The sequence below is a fragment of the Thunnus thynnus genome, chromosome 15 (genome assembly GCF_963924715.1).
Source record: "Thunnus thynnus chromosome 15, fThuThy2.1, whole genome shotgun sequence".
NCBI lineage: Eukaryota > Metazoa > Chordata > Actinopteri > Scombriformes > Scombridae > Thunnus > Thunnus thynnus.
Window position 1 is genome coordinate 7,332,561 of NC_089531.1, and position 20,274 is coordinate 7,352,834.

At 42.5% G+C, this 20,274-nt stretch overlaps 1 protein-coding gene across 3 annotated transcripts in view; it reads left to right on the plus strand.

Annotated features, from left to right (window-relative positions):
• The window catches only part of pvrl2l (PVR cell adhesion molecule related 2 like), a 296,803-nt gene that overhangs the window by 143,855 nt on the left and 132,674 nt on the right, over positions 1–20,274 (plus strand). For all 3 annotated transcript variants that reach the window (XM_067612167.1, XM_067612170.1, XM_067612169.1), the window contains exon 6: positions 254–402. In XM_067612167.1, the coding sequence (XP_067468268.1) occupies positions 254–402 (149 nt within the window). The remainder of the gene's footprint in view (positions 1–253; positions 403–20,274) is intronic.

The window sequence follows — 20,274 nt, forward strand, 5'->3', positions numbered from 1 at the left end:
CTCTCCTCACTCTTCTTTACTTTTCTCCCTTCCTCTTTCCTCATTCTTCTTTTTTCTTCTGATATCCCTCATTTCCTCTGTCCTTTTCTCCTGCATCCTATGTTCCTTTCTCTCCTGTCATCCTTTGTCCTCTTTCCCTCCTTGCACCCTACCAAACATCTCTCTCTCCCTCTTCACCACCTCACTCCCTCTTCCTTTCCTCTTTCCTTCCCACCTTTTTTATTCCTTTCTCCTCCTTCTTTCTTCTCTCCAGGGTGTCCGGTCCTTTGCCAGACACGGTGGTGGTGGACGGCAACAAGCTGACGGTGAGGAAGGTGGACGACGCCGTCAACACCACCTTCATCTGCGAGGTGGAGAACAAGCACGGGACCAGCAAGCACCAGATCACCACCATCGTCAACGGTGAGTCCGTCGACCCGCAGGCGACACGCACTCACACGGGTAGATGCTGCACACGTGCGGAAGCGTGCGCAGATGCGCACAACATAGAGATACATGTATATTTACTGGCAAACATGATGATCACACACAGGTGATACAACATCCCATCAAACACAACAGGATCATTTTCTCAAACAGCATGTAATTACCGCCTGCATACACACACACACACTGTTAGCGATGGTAGTTAGCTCATTTTACTCCACACATTATCCCGTGAACAGGTGTACGGTGCAAATGTACAGCGTGTCGTGTGTACCTGGACACACTCAGACACACACGCAGCCATTTGCATGCACAATACAGTCCACCATCTCTCCTCAAACATGCACTTGCACACATGCATGCACAGAAACACAAATCTCTCTCACACACACACACACACACACACACACACACACATGCTGGGATCAGGGCTGATCTAAGAGCTGCAGGGATTCTGGTTTCTCTCAATCTCCACATTGGATTTTATTTTTCATGTTTTCCTCCTCGCTGGCCGGCTTTCAGCGAGGCGCGGCGGAGGCTTTTGATTGACCCTTTCACCACAGCAGGGCCAAATTGCAGGACAAGGGCCAACTCCGAATGTTTATAACTTCAGATCGAAACCACTCTCTTGAAACCGGAGTCTATACGGCCGGACTGCGAGCAGGAAACTGTAGCCCTGCTGGACGTAAATTAAATGTGAATAGTGGTTTATGAGTCTGGGAGTAGGCCCTCGTTAGAGTGTTTTGGCCCTGCAGTGAACGCGACAGTGTTGGTATTGTTTGAGGGTTTCTAAATTCTTCCATGGGGTTGGTGTGAGCCAGTTTGCCCAGATTTGTTTTCTTTCTTTCCTTTTTTTAATACCAATTCTTTTATTTTGTACCCAATATTCTTTAACATGAACTAACACATCCTTAAGCGTAAGTGCTCTATCTCTCTTCTTTTTCTTTTATCCTTTGATTTCCTCCTTCTGTCTGGTAAGATTATGACGGTTATGTCTGCATGCACTCTTGATCTTTCTGCTGGGTCTTGATTTATGACGTTTGCTAGTCCGGTGATTCAGCTGCTGTTACCACGGTGTTCAGTCGGGGGGTTTTTTTTTCTATCCTCTGCCCTCTGACACTTTCACACATTGATCCGACACACACATACCTCTACACTCAAGCACACACACACACACATACACACACAAACCCAAGAACGTGTCCGCTTGCTGAAATGCTTCACTACGCATCAGCAGGCAGGCCTTGAAACCTGTGTCTTTTTTTTTTTTTTTTTTTATCAATCAGTGTGTGTTCCCGCAGTGTTGAACTCCACACTGCCTGCTTGACTGGTCAAAATGCTTCCCTTCCTTCTTCTACAATTCTTTTTTTTTGTGATGAATTAGTTTGAATAATCACCGTGTTGAGCTTAAGAAAAACAAAAAACACAACAACAACAACAAAAAAAATTCTACTCTTTTGCCAAAAGACAGTGAAAAAGCTACATTTAGAAGATCCGTGGGAAATCAGAGCTGGAGATTTGAATTGTCTCCTCTGAGAACAAAGATGCTTTGTAGCCAGGCGGTGTGTTGGGAGGGATGTGTGGGAGGTTCAGAAGAGGCTAAGCTGCTACTGTTCTTGTTGGAAGCGTAGCATTGTGACTGACTCAAAGTATCAGGGAGGGTACTCTTTCCTCCCTTCTAGCACACACAAACACACGCATACTGTAAGCTTAACACACTGAAATCCCTTACAGACACATGTAAAATCCCTCAACGTCCTCACATGGCTCACACACTCACACACACACACATACAAGCACTTTGAGGACACACACACACACGCATATACACACACGTTTTATCTTTCCAAGTACCTGAGATCAAGCCCAGACTTTGTGATTCATCTTCCTCTGTGTTAAATGTGTCCTTGGCGTTTGATGGTTCGCTTGTGTTCCATCTCGGTAAAGTGACTAGTTGGGTATAAAGTAAGGCGAGGTGTGGGTTGACAGAGCACTTTGCTCAGTGAACAAAGATGGTGGCAGATGTTTCTACTGTTTTGTTTGGCATTTTAACCGACACACTCATCCAAAGTGACTTCCTATGAGCAGATAAGGGAGTGAGTGATGTATTGCTCAAGGAAGTCAAGTGACTCTGGCTGTACATGCGCCACCTTGTTATGTCTCACAAAAATATCCTCACTACATCTAATTGTATTATTTCAGATTATTCTACACAATATCAGCTGTACAGAATCCTAGCTTTGACCAGCCAGGTATTCAATTATTCATTTTACAAGTGTCAATTCAAGTTGGTGTCAACGTGCAAAGGCCAGCTCTTCTTCAAGGCTGTTGGACGATTGTGAACAGATACACACCGTGAAAGAAAACAGGAAGAGGAATATATAAATATCTATTTTATTTAACAAAAGCCACAGAGTCAACATTAAGCCAACATTCATCTTACCAGGGCTGCAACTATTGATTGTTTTTTTTCTCGAGTCTCTAAGACAAAACAGTGAAAAATGTCTGTCACAATATTCAAGCGCACAAGGTGATGTCTTTATATCTTATCATGTTCAACATGCATTCAAAAACAAACAAACCATTCAAGTAGATATAATTTAGACCAAGAAAAGCAGCAAATTCTCACATTTAACTTGGAAACATCAAATCTTTTGCATTTTTGCTTAAACAAAATGACTTAAACGACCATCCCATTATCTAAATAGTTGCTGATCTTTGCAGCTCTACATAAGTATAAATGCTATGCTAGCTGGCACAAGTCTCTTTAGCATACTATACTAACTCAGCAAAACATAACTATTAACAAAATATGAGATAGAGAATGGGAATGGCCCAACATTTTTTAAATAAACACCTTACTGTAGTGAAAGCAGGTGAATCATGACCTACAACGATAGCCTCCTGCAACACTAACTGGGCCATGAACTCGCTCCACTGGGCCGCTATTTAGATTCTTTTTTTATTTTGCATCGTTCTGATACTGAAGCGGCGTACTGGGAAAACTCTCCGTACTCCAGATGGCCAGTCTGCTGTTGGTAGTGAATCACAACACTTTTGTGGAAGTGATCACATACATGGCTGAACTCATTCGGTCTGATACAGTAGGTTAGTTACAAATTAAAGCACACACACCAGCAGTTAAACCACTGAACACACAGGAAGAATTTGTCATGTACCCTCTGTACTAAAACATGATACCGCCTCCCAGTTTTAAACAGTTCTATCAGTCAATTCAGGAAACAAGCTGCCAACCTAAACACTAGTAACCAAATAGCTGAATAGACTTTTAAAAGACTGTTTACACTGAGTGAAACATAAAAGCATATACTGGCACACATGTATGTATCAAACCAAGCCTTTTTAATTATATTACAACTCAGCTCAGATCTGATATGTGACATTTTGTACCATGCAATAAATGGCTTATGGTGTTTTTCCATACAGCTAGGAGACCCGTGCTGAGTCATGCAATTGGAACTTCTGATGCTTGCAATGCTTGAATGGTTTTTCATTGGACACGCTACAAGTTTACCTTAATGATGTGTTGGAGGTGTGCTGGTTTACACACATGACAATAGGTGCACCAGCTCTCTGTGGTTCTTTCTTCTTCTACCGTTCCTCCCTGCAACTTTTAAAACTGATCCAGTCAATGCTGAACTGAAAACGTAATATCTTTGTGGTATATCCCAATTTTACTCAACTAAACACTGCCAAACTTGGTGATATATATGCATGGCTTTTTGCAGCCACCAGCTCACAATAAAAGCATCCCAGCAATCGACAATAGAACGTTTTTAGTACTGGCAGATTTCCCCAAAGGTGCTATCTCTTCTTCTCTCTCAATTTGCGGCTTAAGTGTAGTTGATTATGGCTTATTTTAGGGTGCAGCTAGCATGGAAGTCATCATCATTGAGAGCCCTCCTCTCAGGGTTTTTCACTTACTCAGAAAAGGCTTTCTGTCTTACCGTAACGCGGTGCCTTTTCAGTAAAACCAAAATATATCATTTCTTTGAATTGGAGTGATCTGGCTTTTGTGCAGAAAACATTTGTGTGTCCTGAAGAAAAAACCATTATGAGTAAACCACTTGCCACTAACTGTAGTGATAGAAGCCAGTTCCTCTCAGCGTGAGATCTAAACTGTCAAGCGCGAAAGGCCCTGGCTCTCAATAATGTAACAGTTAATACCCCGGCACTTTGTGTACACAGGCCCAACACACCCCGCTAATTTCCCTGCTGAGAACTGTTAACAGCTCTTCTCTGTTCTGTTAAATGGTAGATGAAAGCACCGTGCTGTCTGGCTTTTCTGCTGCCGTCAAGCAGCCCCGTCACGTGTCGTGTTTCCCCCCCTCCCCTCACCTTCCCCTCGCCTCCGCCCCAGCCTCCACCGGGGCTATGACTTAGAGGAGATGGAGGTGGAGGAAGAGGAGGAGGAGGTGCGTGGTTGCAGAGAAAGAGATTGAGGAAGAGAGGCGTGAGGCAGGACGAGGAGGAAAAAGAGGCTTAAGGGGAAGAGGAAGAAAGAAGAGGAGGATGAGGAGAGGAAGGAAGTAGTGAAGGAGGATGAGGAAGAGTTGGAGACAGATGAGCTAGGATGGCACTTTCTGCACTTTCACCTAATAAGCACACACACACACATACACACAGGGTCTATCTTTTTCTGATGCACCTCAATCTCTCCGTAGTAAACTCTACTTTAAGACAGCCAGAGATTTTTTTTTTCTTAGGCGTTTTGCTGACGAGAGTGAAACTTTTTAAATGAAACGGCTCTCGAACACCGTACACACACACACGCATAAAACACACATACACACATCCCCGCAACCCCACCCTGAAAACCCCATCCGTTAACACGCACATGATGCCAACTATGCATGGCTTGCTTGGTTGCCACGGCGCCAGCTGGATCTGCCCAGCGCAACCGTGCACACACACACAGAGATGGAGGGAGAGGATGTTGGCAGAAAAAAAATGATTGGAGTGGAGGATGGGAGTGGATATGAGGTGGGGTGGGCAGCGGGAAAAAAAAAGACCGCAAAGAGATTGCAGAAGGACTGAAAACCGAGATAAAAGAGAGCATCGGGGATGGAGAGAGGGCGAAAAAAAAATCTGAGAGCGATGGAGAGGCACAAACAGCGGTAACAGCAGGGGGAGAGCGACAGGAAAGTCCTCTAAAAAGTCTGATGACTTCGAGTCCCATTTGAAAGACCGAGCTGGCAGAAGGCTGTGACCCCCTCTGTCCTCTACCCCTCTGCCCATCACTCCACCCCCTTCCCATACATCCAGTCCTTTCATGGGGAGTCCAGCTGGCACTGGGCTGGGGGCTGTTGTTGCCGTTCAAACACACACACACACACACACACACACACACACACACACACACACTCATACACAAAGTCACATCTGAGGGGACCAGTGGAGAAGCATTTCCTGGATTGCCTGCGGCAAGCGAGATAGCTGTCCACTGGAAAGACTCATACTCACTTTGCAGACACACACACACACACACACACACACACACACACACACACACACACACATACAACATTTCACACATGCACACACAGACAAATTGGACCATGTAGCTCTGTGCATAAAATAATCAGATGATCTAGCCATGGGGGAACACGCTGGCACTGAGTCCCTCGGACATAAACCTCAGGCGAACCTCTCTACAGGCTTAATGAAACACAAATACAGTATGCAGATACACACAGACAGGGTTGAAGAGTAGCGGAAGAGTTGTAACAGTGTATTATAATTGAAAAATAAATACAATGTAAAATATCTTGATAAAAGGTGAGAAAAAGTAGAGGTTTTTCCTTTAGAATATGAGCATGTAAGTCAATGACATGTATTGTGACACATCCTTTGGTCAGAGACCCCGACATAAACCCACTCTGATGTGTCCTGTACAATATAATGAATGTAAGCCACAATGATGCAAAGCAGAATGGCTTCTCCTGTACTTCTTCGTTTTCTTTGGCTCCTCCACGTCTATTATATTTGTATATCAGGATACCTTCTACCTACATACATGTGTTATCATGTGATATACAGTATGTGTACACAGAAAATGTTGATAGAAACGTCCTTTATCAGTGTTTTTCCATCTTTCAGTATGCATACTTCCAGACCGCAAACATCCAAAATAATCAAAAAAACAGAATTTGTTTAATTCCCTGGTTTACATTGCTGTTATCTAGCTTCCTGTTATGGAAACCTGCCAAATTCTGTGAGTACATAAAGGTTGTGACATCCACACTCATTAACTCTCCCTGTCTGTTTCACCTACTGACTCTCCTTCATACACACATACACACATAAACCGATAGCTAACTACCACGCAGCTGCAGTTTTTCGGGGCTTTCTGTGTATATACGATGTGTTGCTACGCTAACAGACAGGAAACGGACGCCTGTTTAGACTACCGCTCAGATCTCATCTGATTTTCACGTCTTGATGGAGCCACTTTAGTTTTCCTCTAGTTAGGGCCCCGGGCTACAGAACTGTAGCATCTGATTGCGCAAAAACGTGGAAAAAAAAAGAACAACATGCTGAATATTTCATGTTGTATATGTGGGAGATGTGGGCGTTTCTGGTTTATTCTTTGTGTTAAATCTGGGATCAGTTCGATGGTTCTTTTTATTTGGATATTAATATCTTCACGCTGCCAAAAAAAAAAATGCAAAAGAGCAGATGTCTAACTAAAATAACTCTGTTTATTAACACAAATATTGAAATCCACAAGATGACTAACTGTTCTGGTATGCCTTAATTGAATTATAACAAATATTTTGGATAGAGAATACTGTGCAGAGGGATTTCCTCCACAGTGCTATAATATTTGTTTATTCAAATACTTTGGCAAAATTTGGAAGCCGTGCTGTTTCTTTGTTGTTACCTTATTATTATTTCCACCAGTGTTTCCACCGGCAGCACTCATACAGCTGTGATTTATCAAAGCTGTTTGGCTTTCATTGGTTCCTCCAAAGCTGCTGAAACAAACAGTGTTGTCTGAACTCCACTGCAGCACAGCGTGTTGTATCCGTATGTGGTTATTAACAAACGTGTTGTTCCATACAAGAACGGCTGAAAATGATATTAGACTTCACAAGTCATGAGGAAATGTTTTTTTTTTATTAAGATTCTTTTTTTTTACTTTTTATTTGAAAGTAAGTTTAAGGAGACAGGAAACACGGCGAGAGACGAGGGTATGACATGCAACATAGGTCCCCCCCGGGTAGGAATCCAAGCGTGACGTCGCGGTTATGTGGTATGTGCTTGAACCATTAGGCCATCGGGGCGTCCTGGAAATGGGTTTTCAGTGGTGTCTTGTTTTCACAATTTTTTTTTTGCTAAAATGGGATGTTGTGATGGGATGACACACACACACAGTGAAGGGAAAGGCAGCTCAGAAGTGTCAAATGCTTTATGAATAATCTTAAACTGTGACTGATTCTTCAAAATACATATATCAAAACCAGCAGGGTACAGCACAGGGTGTGTAGGAGAAGAACCAGTGTTTTTATAGGTGAACAAACCATCATACTTTCTGTTATTTTGTCACATGATAAGAGGGGTTGAGGAGCAGATCAATTAATCGTCAATTATGACTTTATATCTGTCTACTTCTACACTATGAGGTGAAAAAAAACAACCTATTTTAACAGAGAAACAGGAGAAAGTAAAGATCAACTGCTGGGTTGAATGTTAAATACTTTTAATAATAACAAATGTAATTTCCATGGTGTGGAAATCCTTTTTAATTTCATTGTGACTTTCAGTCTGCATAATTACTGATCTCCTATCAGCTGCGTTACTCCGTGGTGACAGCTGTGGTGAATCTTGGCAGAAGCAGCGACAGACAATCATTTCATACAGATAAGTTTCATTTCCACAGTGAGGTGATTTCCCAGTGAAGTTTATCCCCCAAAAATGAGAATCAAGAAGGAGGGGGTGGGTGGGGGGGGGGGCGCTCTATCTGTGTAGGAAAAAAAAAAACGTACAGTCAGAAACAAAGCAGAGGGAATCTGATGGAAACTTCTAGAAAGAGCTCCGCTGTTGCCCCCTCGGTGTGACTGTCGGGGCAGCGACCACGCAGGGGTAACGTCTGTCAGGGAGATAAGAGCTGAGGAGAGAGCCTCCAGGCTACGGCTTATCACACACACAGACCTGGAGGGAATACACAAACACACATATACACACATGGGGTGGGTGGGTGGGGGGGGGGGATGTGAAGCCTTCCACGAAGAGAGATTTGAGGCGGGGGGAGGCTTATATCTCACGTCAGTATCACCAGGTGCCCGGCAGCAGTAACTTCAGTCTATTTCTCTATCTGTCTCACAGCAGGATGACCTTCCAGTCAACAGATTACCGCCACCAGTGTGGGGTTCAGAGAGAAAGAAAGAAAGCTTCCCTGTATGTGACATTTCCACTGGCGTGTATTTGTAGTTTATGATTAGAGCTCGTTCAGTGTCTCAGAAAGGGACTGACCCGGAGCAATCATAGGAAACGCGCTCTGTGGTGTTTGTATTAATCGAGCAGCGGTAGAAAATAATCGCCACCATCTCCAGTCGTGTGATTTTTTTTTTTTTTTTTCCCCACTCGATGACTCGAGACACAGCTTCATGCTGTAGAGATGAGCTCAGTACTCACCAGCTGTCTGCTCTAGTGGCATTATGGGTAAAATATCAGGCATATTTTGTCGTCTCAGCAACTTTTTCAGGCAGCTTGTCAGGCAGTCTTGATTATTTTTCAACTGTTTGCCTGAAAGGACCTTAAAGGACTGGTTCGTCTTAAAACAATAGTCAGGAGCCCAAATGACACTTTTTTCTTTCTATAATCATTCCTCATGTCCATACAAGTCATTAAGAGATCCCTTCATTATGCACATACAGTGTTAGTGGTGGGGGTAGCCTTTGTTCCACGCAAAAAAGTATTAAAAAGTTTATGTGAAGCTGATATGAGGCTTCAGCTGTCCAAATTAGTCAAATCAAGTCAATATCTTTCAAAGTTATTATCTTTTTAGTGCCGAATTCCTTCTTTTTGTTATGATCCTTCCACTGCAGCTTATCAGGAAAACTCTGTCTGTCGAGACACAAAGAGTTTTTTTTTTTTTACTAAAAAGTCTGTAACTGTGGAAGATATCCACTTCATTTGACTAACTCAGACAGCTGAAGCCTCATATTATCATCAGATAAACTTTTAAATACATTTTGAAGTTTTCAAAACTAGTGCTTCATCGTAAGCACATTTGGAGAGAATCTTCTAACGGTCAGTATGAACAGCAGGAAAGATTACAGTGAGAAAAACCTGTTTCAGTGTTCATTCGGGTACCTGACTGTTGTTTTAATGTCTGAACACAAACTACCATCGAGACATATCTGTACATATACAGTATTAATAACTGACCAAACGATCAGTTTTCAACCACAGCATCATTGGCTGGTGTCAGTTGCTCAGAATTATAGACCAGCTATGTTTCTGTGCAACATTTGATAAACATACAGAGGTCATCTGTAATAGAAAACCCACAGATCACCAGTTGTTCTTCACTAATAGTAGCTTAGAGAGACATTAATGCAGTATAACCGCAGGATGTGTTGTGTTTTGAATACTGGGCAGCTATTGCTTTTTCTCATGTTCATATTCACATAGTCATTCTCTTGCTCTTAATTTAACTTTTTTCATTTTATTTTTGTGTTTATTCGACAAGGACAATGCTCACTAATTACCAGAAAAGCCTAAAATTATATTAAAATGACACATCTTATAAAATTCACAGCACACACCATAATTAATACTCACAGACTAACACATGTAGCAATCAAACAATAGCTCGTTTTAAACAGAGATCCGGCAATACCCCTCATTACGCCGGCTTTGCTTTTTTACAATGAACCAAACAAAGCCGGCATGTTGCTGCCCAAGTGTGTGATTTCAGATAGCATGCAGATATTCCAGAGGCATGACGTGTAACACAACAGCGTCAGCGTCTAGTGTGACATATAACATACGTGTCAGGCAGTGACATTGTTTTCTTAACTCTTCAAACACAAAGTTGCTGTGCAGGTTAGCTGCTAACTGTTTCTTCAGAGATTGTTAAACCCTCTGGTGGTGGGTCACACACATAACACGTCATCAAATCGTCACACCCCTGTCCCACCATGCCGACTCTCCCTTTTACACAGAAGTCGATTCGGCTCTTTGACCACCTCCGCTCCTGGCTTAACGCCCCCCCCCCGCCCGTTCCATGTTTGTACGTTTTATGCAGAGCGGCGAGGCGGAATAATGGCGCAACATTTCCGCCTTAAACAGGCTTTATAAAAGGGGCCAATGTCACAACTAGTGATGTGCAGAGATCCCAGTATTTGTATTTGTAGCTGTATTTGAATAAAAGTGGAAAGAGGCTTAAAAATCCTGTTTTTGTTTTTTATGACACTTTTAATTTTAGAAAATTAAAGTGTTACAATAAGTGTTCATGAATATTATAAAGGAGGTCCTCACATCGGGTCTTGAACCGGAGTCTCCCAGATCATAGACGACTGCACTGATTACTGAGTTAAAACTTTACTCTTTACCTCATGCAGGCAGACCTCTACCTATTTATACACCCATAACACAGACACAGCACAGCATGTAATGTGCAGGGAGGAACTTCAAAGGCAATTATTGCTTTGCACTTTTCATTTATTGCCTATTTTTTACAACCTTACATTGTGAAAAGGAGAAGAGGAAAAACAGGTTATGGAGAGTCTCTTGTAAGCACTTTGCTATCCCTGGTGAACACCCCCAACAAATCATTTTTTAAATATTTGTATGAAACAAATACTCATATATAACCCACTATTTGTGCTTTGCCGAATAATGTATTTGTATTCGGGTTCACCCCTAGTCACAACACAATACAGAGTGGTTAGAAACAATACATACTAAAGTTAAAAAAGGAAAAGAATAGCAAAGGATCAATAGAAACAGACAAAACAGAAAACAGGAAGGCAGCAGAGAAAAGCAACTAGTATCCTTCTGTTTATGTTTGATTGTTAACGAGCTTCACAATGACCAATGAAGGAATGTTAAGTTAATTTCCCTAATGTGCACTTGTAGTAAATACTTACAGTAGAACCTCGTGCTGAATGCAACAAATGAATGCCTTGTGTCTGTGGGCTATTGAAAAAAATCCAAGGTGGTAAATCATAACACTTAAATATACAGTTTCTTCTCCCTTGCAGTTACCAAAAAATACCATGTAATACAGAAACTAATTACTCCCCTAATGCAAAGCAGAAGCCGCTTTGGCTCAGCGGAGTGTTGCTTTTTATACAAATAGGTGGGAGTGCGTTGTCCCACGTGTGCCAGCTCTTAAAATATAAGTGTTTATTCTAATTTTGGGGGCAGTATGGTCTTTAGATGTAAACCTTTTTGTTTATTTTAATCAAAATGTGAATAAACATTACTTAACTGTTCCAACAAGGCGAAGCTACACACAAGTAGCAGCTGAAAGTCGTCGCCTTCCAGATGTGAATTAGAAGTTTTGAACCGTGATGAGGACACTACATTAGAGCTGTGTGGTTCTCTGAAAATATATAACTCTTTGTTGTTTGCGACAGGCTGCTTTAAAGAGATTGATGATACATTTTAAGAACACATATTTAGCCTTAAAGAGTAAACTCTCTGTATAGTACTGTGTGTTTGACGTTTCTTTAACATTAGATGATGTACAGTATGTTGTTTAGTATCTTCAATATGCGATGCAAGACACCAGCAGGGGAAATATAGTATAATATGTGTGTGTGTGGAAGAGCAAGGTGGCATGGTGAGAAGTCTCATTATTGAAAGGTCAGCGGTTCAGTCCCAGCGTCAGTGAGTGTACCAGCAGCAGTGTGGCCTGTCCAAGACGCTGCATCTCCACTACCTCAGTATTTCTGTTGTCAGCGCTAAAGGGTGAAAACACCCTCATAGTTTTTTTTACATATAAGATTCACTGCTGGTTTGGTTTTTTTCTTTTTTAGCTGTTAAATTAAAATGAACAGCTTGGTATAAGTTGCGCAACATTGTGTTTAGCTCAAATGTACCCGAGATTCACGCCACTAATACGGAAGCTGCCAGTTTTGTCCACGTGCAACACAAATGGCGACCGCTTCCAAATGTTTGAGGGGCTGATTCGGATCCAAAGAACGCTGCCATTGGAGTCAGACTATAATTAAAGGAAATTGAAGTAGAGTGAAGTAGGTGGATATTTGGTGAAATGTTCTATTCTATGTGGTAGGTACATAAATGACACCTAATTAGGATTAGGCCCATAATTAGCTTAAAATACAAAATACCTCCATAGAGCATAATAGCTCTGAATTTAGAAAAGTGGCTGTGTGGTACATGAACAAATTAGCAGAATTAACAGAGGGGATTAGGCCTTTGATTAACAGAAAATGAACAAAAATAGGGTTCAAGAGGTGAAAATGGAGGAATGGGGAGGGTGCTGGCTGTGCAGAATAAAGTCTTGGTTATTTCTATAAAGTCTCAATGCTAGATTATTTTCTGGGAAATGAGCCAAAAGTTGGTGTTACATTCTCAGCCGCCGGCGGTCCCTTTTTTGTCCTTCAAGACAGTCGCAGCACCAGAGACAAAGAATTAAACAAAAATGTAGTGAACCCTCAAGAACAGAAGGCTTTTTTTTTTTTTTTATTACAAAGACAAAGACACAACACCTCTTCTCTTGAAGTGTTTACTGGTGACACTCGTTTTTTGTTCATCCACCGGGTGATTATCAAGTAAAGATCTAGATCAGATAAAGACAAACAGCCATCCTACTAAGTTAGTAAAGATTAATCTAAACATCTGTCTCATAATAAGACACATAAATAACCCTGTTCTGGTGACATAATCAATTTCATGTGTTGCACAAGAGATATGAAAGATTTGTCTGATGCAAGATGTCTGCATTATCTCAAATTACCGTCTCTTGTCTCTGGAGTTTTTGTTATATTCTTTTGTTTGATTAAATTGATATTACTTGATTCTGCTGGCTGTTAATGGACAGTTTTGAAGGTCAGGTTGAGATACTGATAAGAGTTTTCTTGCCGTTATTTCAATCTGAGCACTGAATTGACCGCAGGGAGGCCTTTGTTGGATAAAATATGTGCATTTTCAGTCTGGAAATGATTAGTAAAATGTCCTCATCCCCTGTGTCCAACCTCATGTGTAGTGGCATGTAGAGGACACACCGAAGGTTCACCCGCTGGGAATTCCCACCTAAAACTTCCCAAACTGGTTTGTTGCATATTCAACTTCCCATCAACCAAACCTGGCCTCTACTTTGAAATGTATCTATCCTGTCGAAACAGCGTGCATTATTGATACGCTACCAGCAGAGTTGGGAATAGGAGCAGAGGGGTAGAAGAGGTTGAGCGTTGCGTGGTATATTGTCTAAATATTTTAAAGAGAGGTACTTGTTTTTCTACGTTCCTTACCTAAATATTTTACGTCTGGGGCTGGTGTGGGTTGATGCAGTCAAGATTTCAAGACTTTCCCCTTTTCACTGCTCCAGTCAAAAGAAAAGGGTGAGCTCATTGATGGAGCTTGAGCTGAGCCAAGGCACTGCTGGTTTCAATCAGGGAGAAGCAGCGTGTGGGTGACCCGTGAATGTATGAACGTGCACGTGCTTACACGCGGACCCGTCGTATTCTGCACCAACCTCCCCTGGGCTTCTTTCCAGTTCTTCATTTCTCTCTTTTCAGTAGTTGCGGTTTTCTGAATCCGCTATCCAAGTCTGAATCTGCCGCTCAAGTTCTTCAGCTGTCTGGCTGCAGGCAGAATTACATGTAATAGTTCACTACACATATACAGAAACATATATATGATATAATATGGTCTGTCTCCTGTGCAAATGCATTCATTGCGTGGTACCGTCGCATATATAGTCATTTAGCAATTTACATGCACAAACACACACCGTACTTATGTCTCATATTCGCTTCTGCACACAGATTTATTCTGTTATAAGCCCATTCGGTATTGGCCCATGCACAGGCTCATTCTTCACTGGACTCGCAGGGTCAGATGTTAGTTGTGTTACCTGCAGCCGAAGCTAGGCGAGGGAGCGGTCCATGATTACCTCCGCGCTTCTGCTACTACTTTCCATTTCAATGTTAAAGACCCTGGGCCACTGCTCAGTCTCTCTTTTGCTTTTTCTTTAATGCAGTTCATTCCCGCACACGAGTGCAAATACACACACACACACTCACGCTCATGCTAGTATTTGCAGATACAGTGCATGTGCACAGACACATAGATTTGAACTCTAGAGACATACACACATGCACACATGCACACACACACACAAAGAACATACAATTTGTGTGAAGGGCTTAGTCATATTTCTCATTTCTTTCAGTGTTGTAACTGCAGGCTATCCCCTTCTGGCCTGACACATCCAAAAACCTTGATAAACCGCCCATCTTGCTCTGTTTGTGTGTCTGTTTGTTATTTGTCTGTGTGCATGTGTGTAATAATGAGCCAGGCAGAGCAGAGTCTCTAATCCTGCAGACCAGTGTGCCATCTTTCAATTAGCCAGCAGGGCTTGTTCGGGGCCAGCCGGGGTCAGACTGCTATCACAATCTGCAGCTAATCCACTACGGACTGATCAATGAGGAGAAAGAGGCAGAGGGGGAGGAGGAGGAGGAGGGGTGGAGGGCTGGAAGGTTAGATGTTTGACGGAGGAAGAGGGGAGCGGTTAGATGCATAAAGACCTGTAGGTATGTAAGGTTAGGAGACAGAAAGAAAGAGATGCTGATCACGTCTCAGATTTGTTCAACGATTTATAAAGGTCTGCGTTGTGTCCATTGACTTCTGTTTCCACCGGTGGGAGGAACAGTTGACCAATTAAATGTCAGTGTCATCTCCCTGCATAGTTAGCTACCTAGCTCACTACAGCCATCAGAAGTAGTGTCAGGAAAATAGCAACAAGCGTGGATACAAATGATGCAGAGAGAAATAACTTATTTTGCCTTTAAAGCTACAATATGCAAGTTCTGGGAATCAAGCTAGCGCTAGCATGAGACTCAGAAGTGAAGCACTACGCTCTTCCCTCCCCGCCCCTTCTCCTCTCCCTGTTCTGTTGTACTCTGCTCAGCCCTTCACCTGCATTCTAGTGATCATGTGCACCCCACATGTATTGATTTCTCCCCGGGGACTAGAAGTAACGGAGCTCTTAGATTACAGTTATTCGGAGCTTGCTAGCCAGTGAGTAAGCCATAATGACATCTTCCAGCGGCTAATGATAGCTTGGAGCCTCAGTACGAGAGGAGTAGTGCAGGCGTTTGTTCACACATTGATTGACAGCCATGTGCTCCAACCCCTGACTTTGGCCTTCACTGATTGGTTAGAAGGGGGGGGGGCTGCCAGGCTGTTCCATGAGTCAGAGTCACAGAAGCCTTTGACAACACCTCTCCATACTAAGGCTGGAGATACACTTATACATGATGGCTGCCTTGTGTATCCTGCATCTGTTTGGAGCGTTGGTTGTGCCTGTCTTTAGAAATGAACACTGTGGATACATCCCAAGTCTCTTAAATTCTCTCCACGTGTCCCTCACTTGCGTCTTTCCTTGCTTTAGTCTCTCCCACCATGGATACATGGAGAAACACAAGGAAACCAAATGAGGAGAGAGGAAAACGAGGAAATTTGTTTTTAGACACATGAGACGTCCTTTCCTCTGAAACGTCACGTGAAGCAACGTCCGTTGGCGGCAGCTGATCACAGCTGGATCAGCTGTCAGTCGGCTTTAACAGCTGTAGAGACTTTTGATAGAGTTTGTGTCTCCACACACGTGCGCTGTGCTGATACTAATTAAAGTGCACAGTTATCACTGCCAGAGCAGCAGTGTTTTCTCTTTCAGCTTGTTACCTGTTCAGCAAACACCTGCACATGAATAAAAACCTGCATTCTGTATTCATACTGTGTGCTGTGTCCTGCTCAGAGGCACAGGAACCATTTCTACTGGCAGAATGTGTTTACATTAATTATTAATTATTTGAGTCTGTATTAATTGATATTCTGATTGTGAATTCATTAATAACTCAGAATATGATTAGAGTGTGTTTTGAACACTGGAAATTGTTTACTTGGCTAAATATTTCAGGGAAAATTGAAATGATGTATCTCATATCAAACCCGACGCTCGGGAATTTTCAGCCTCACATGTGACTGAATGGAAATGACGACAAATTATGTAAAATATAAATGTGTTTAAACTGTGTTCTTTTCTGCCTGTAATAACAGTTAAAAGGGAGAAATAACAGATCATGAAAAGAAAAATCTCTCTAATAAATGAAAAAAAAGCTGTTTACAATTCTTTTGTTGATCAGACTGACAATTAACAGGTTTTTAATTAGATGATTGGTCTGAAAACAAATAACATATGAAGCTTGGGAGTGATACACTCGAGTTTAATCTGTAATCTGTCTGATGTTGTGATGTATCAGAGCAGTCCGATCAGCTGCGGCGTCCAATCAATAACTGACATCCAATAAGGGGGCGTGTCAGCTGGTAAAAGACTTCAGTGAAGGCTGCTCTCGTGTATCCTCGTGTCTCCTGGCAGACTTTTGAAAATACCGGTGATGTTTCCCATCATCAGTTTCTCGCCATTTGCTTACATACCATCAACGGTGGCACCACTGTCGCTTTTTCTGCCAGAAAAAGAAGAATTAACAAAATATTGAGCACTTCCTGGTTGTGTAAAGTAATTCAGCAGATTTCTAAAGGAATTTCTCAGTGATGGTCTTGTATTTATATAAATTATAAAAATGTCTTGCATGCTGTGAATGTAATCGCTCCTTCATTCAATGTTTAATTCACGACCCCCTACATGATAAACACTCCTCTATAGTGAGCAGTAAATTGATATCTCTGATAAACTGGAGGTAGCAGTTAGTTTATGGGCGTCAGCAGTTGGTTTCATATTGGCAGGCATCTGTTATATACTCCTCAAGACTACCCTCCTCTTACTCTTACTTCTACTCTTTTTATCGTAGTTGTTTTGTGATTTGTTCATTTAGTTTTCTGCGATCTGTTTACTGGCAAATTGGCACCATTAAAAGTATGCTGAATTAGCTGTTAGCAGTCCCTGTTTGCAATATAATGATGGATGTACAGACAGTTGTCACTAGATGGCTTTGATACAAAGGAAAACTTAAAAATGTGATGATTCTCAGGCAAGTTCTGGAGTTGAAAGAAGCGTCTTTTTTTTTGGATTTTCATTCACATCAGAGATAATATCATCTTTAGAAAGTCTAAATCATACTGAATCTAAAAATGTGTGTAGCACGTCTGTGAGCTCAGGTTTGACTGGGTTATTACTCTGAGAAGAAAGATTTTTGATGCAAATTGCAGCAATTGTGCAGTGAGAGTTTTTTAAAGTACCTTAATTGCTTCAACGAGCTGTGTGTCACAGCCTCTGCTGCCGCCGCTGGAACTGCTGACCGCGTTGGTGAGCGAGCCAAACGACGACGTATGACCTCCCGTTGTTTTCAGAACACCCGCGTGCACCTGTCCCTGTCACTTCATGCAGTGACTTCAAATCACGTCTCTCCCGGCTCTCGTCCCCCTTCGACTTTGCTGAACCCCCTCGGGGAGGCATGTCTCACAGTTTGAAAACCTCTGCCCTGCAGAGAATATACTATAAACCTATCATACAGCAGAGCACCAAGACTGAATACTGCATTACCACAAGGCCATATCCAGCTCCATATTCCTAAAGTATTGAACATGCAGGACTTTGTCTTGGTGTCATTGTGCAGAAACATCAACAGTTCCCCGAACAACACATGATAGAAGCAATAAGGCAAATCTAGTGCGGAGGACATTATTGCTTTCTTTATGTTCGCTTTTCATTTTCTTGATCATATTCATGAACAGGGCAAGAGGAGAGGGGAAGGGGGGGAGTGAGAGGTGGATAAAGGAGCAAAAAGAGCAGTGGCTTTGGAGAGCGGCCTTAATCCTGTCCACACTGGGTTTGCTGTTTTTTCCCCTCCCTCCCTCCCTCTTCCTCCCTCTTCCTCCCCCTCTCTCTCTCTCTCTTTTTTTACTGTTTTGAAAGGATGCAAGTGATCCATCTGAAATGAGCAGGCATGCAAGCACATTTTCATTTCCCTCCCTCTCTGTCTGTACCCCTCTCTTCTCCTTTCCCCCCTATTTCTTTCTACTCTCTCGGGCCCCTTTAACCCCCCCCCCCCCCTCTCTCCCCTCTTTTCCTTTCTCTCTCTTCTCTCTTCCATGGTCCAGATTTGCTTCGAAATGAGTCACCCAACCACAAACCGCCCCATTTTAAGAGGATGGAGGAAGCAGTGGGGAGGGAGGGGGAGGGAGATGGAGGGGCGGAGGGTGACTTAGAGAGGGAGATGGATTGAGTGAGAGTGGGCGAGAGGGATGGAGAGCAAAAGGGGAGCGGGAGGCTGATGGCTGTTTTTCACTCAGCTGGTTTTGTTGATCAGTATCAACAGCCAAGGTCTGGATCCAGTCAGCTCCCTGCATTCAGCCAAGCAGAATAAGACTAAAAATATATTTGACAGTGCACAACACTGGCGTGCACTCACACACATACAGCAATACATTATCAGAGCACACACACACACACACACACACAGTCATACACACACACACACACAGCAACAGCAATGCAAATTCAGTGCATATTTCAGCACAGGCAGGGTGTAGAAGCTGGAGCACTTACCAGGGTTTTGGATTATGACACATGAGTGTGCTTGTGCTCGTACACACGCGCGTGTGCCTGTTCATGCACATGCCCGTGCATATTAGCTAGAATCTGCAGTGAATTAATGAAGCCACAGACATGTAGGTGTGAGACATCACACTAATTACACCAGCAGTGCCGTAGCCTCGCCATCAATAATGTTCATTAAACTACTGAACCCACTCGAGTCGACGGCTCCGCGTACGAGTGTGTGGTGAGCGAGCACGCACGCGTATATGTGTGAAAGCGACGTGTCCGCACAAGCAGTGAGTAAGCACCACGGATGGATGATGGATCGCTGCAAATTTACATTAAATGCTTCTTTCTGTGGACACGGCTGGCTGACAAAAGCTATTTTTTTATTATCTTTTGCTGGTTCAAAGTTTCAAGCAGCAAAAGATATAAAACATCATCTCAGACACGACTTGGCATAAGTCAAATAACTTACATTACGTGTCAGGGTTGTTTAAGTTAGCACAAGGTAATTTGACTACAGAGATATAAACACTTGCACCACACACGGGTCGGCTTTTCATCTGAACCGTAGCATGTTTACTCTGTTAGTTCAGTTGCTTTGGCTACATGGGTGAAGACAGCGCCATTAAAACTCCGTTGGCAATCCAAACCCCTAAAAAAACATAAGAGTCTCGCTCTTCTTCCAAGAACCATGTGGTGCAGCTTGTTAAGAGAACATAGTGTAATCCAATTTCAGGACTTCAAGGTTGTATGTGTTATTTATACACTGATGTTGATACCTGATACCCGGCAGTTTCCCATCTCTGGAAAGCTGAGCATTAACAAATTGAACCCATGGGAAACTGCAGCCTTGACTGCTACTCCGCCGTTCCGTCATGTGCCCTCACCTTTAACGAACAACAAGAATACTTGTATGCAAAAAAAGAAATCACTTTTTCTTCCAGTAATTCTCTAACCTGGCAGGATGATAGCTTCCCAGAACTGTCCAGTAAACAAGCTAGTTGAGCCTTATGAATTTTGTTTACAAGCTGTGGTTCTCCTGTAATCAGGCAGTGAGAAAATAAATGAACCATATAAATAAACTGTAACAAAGTAAACTCGGCTCAAACTCAAGAAAACAA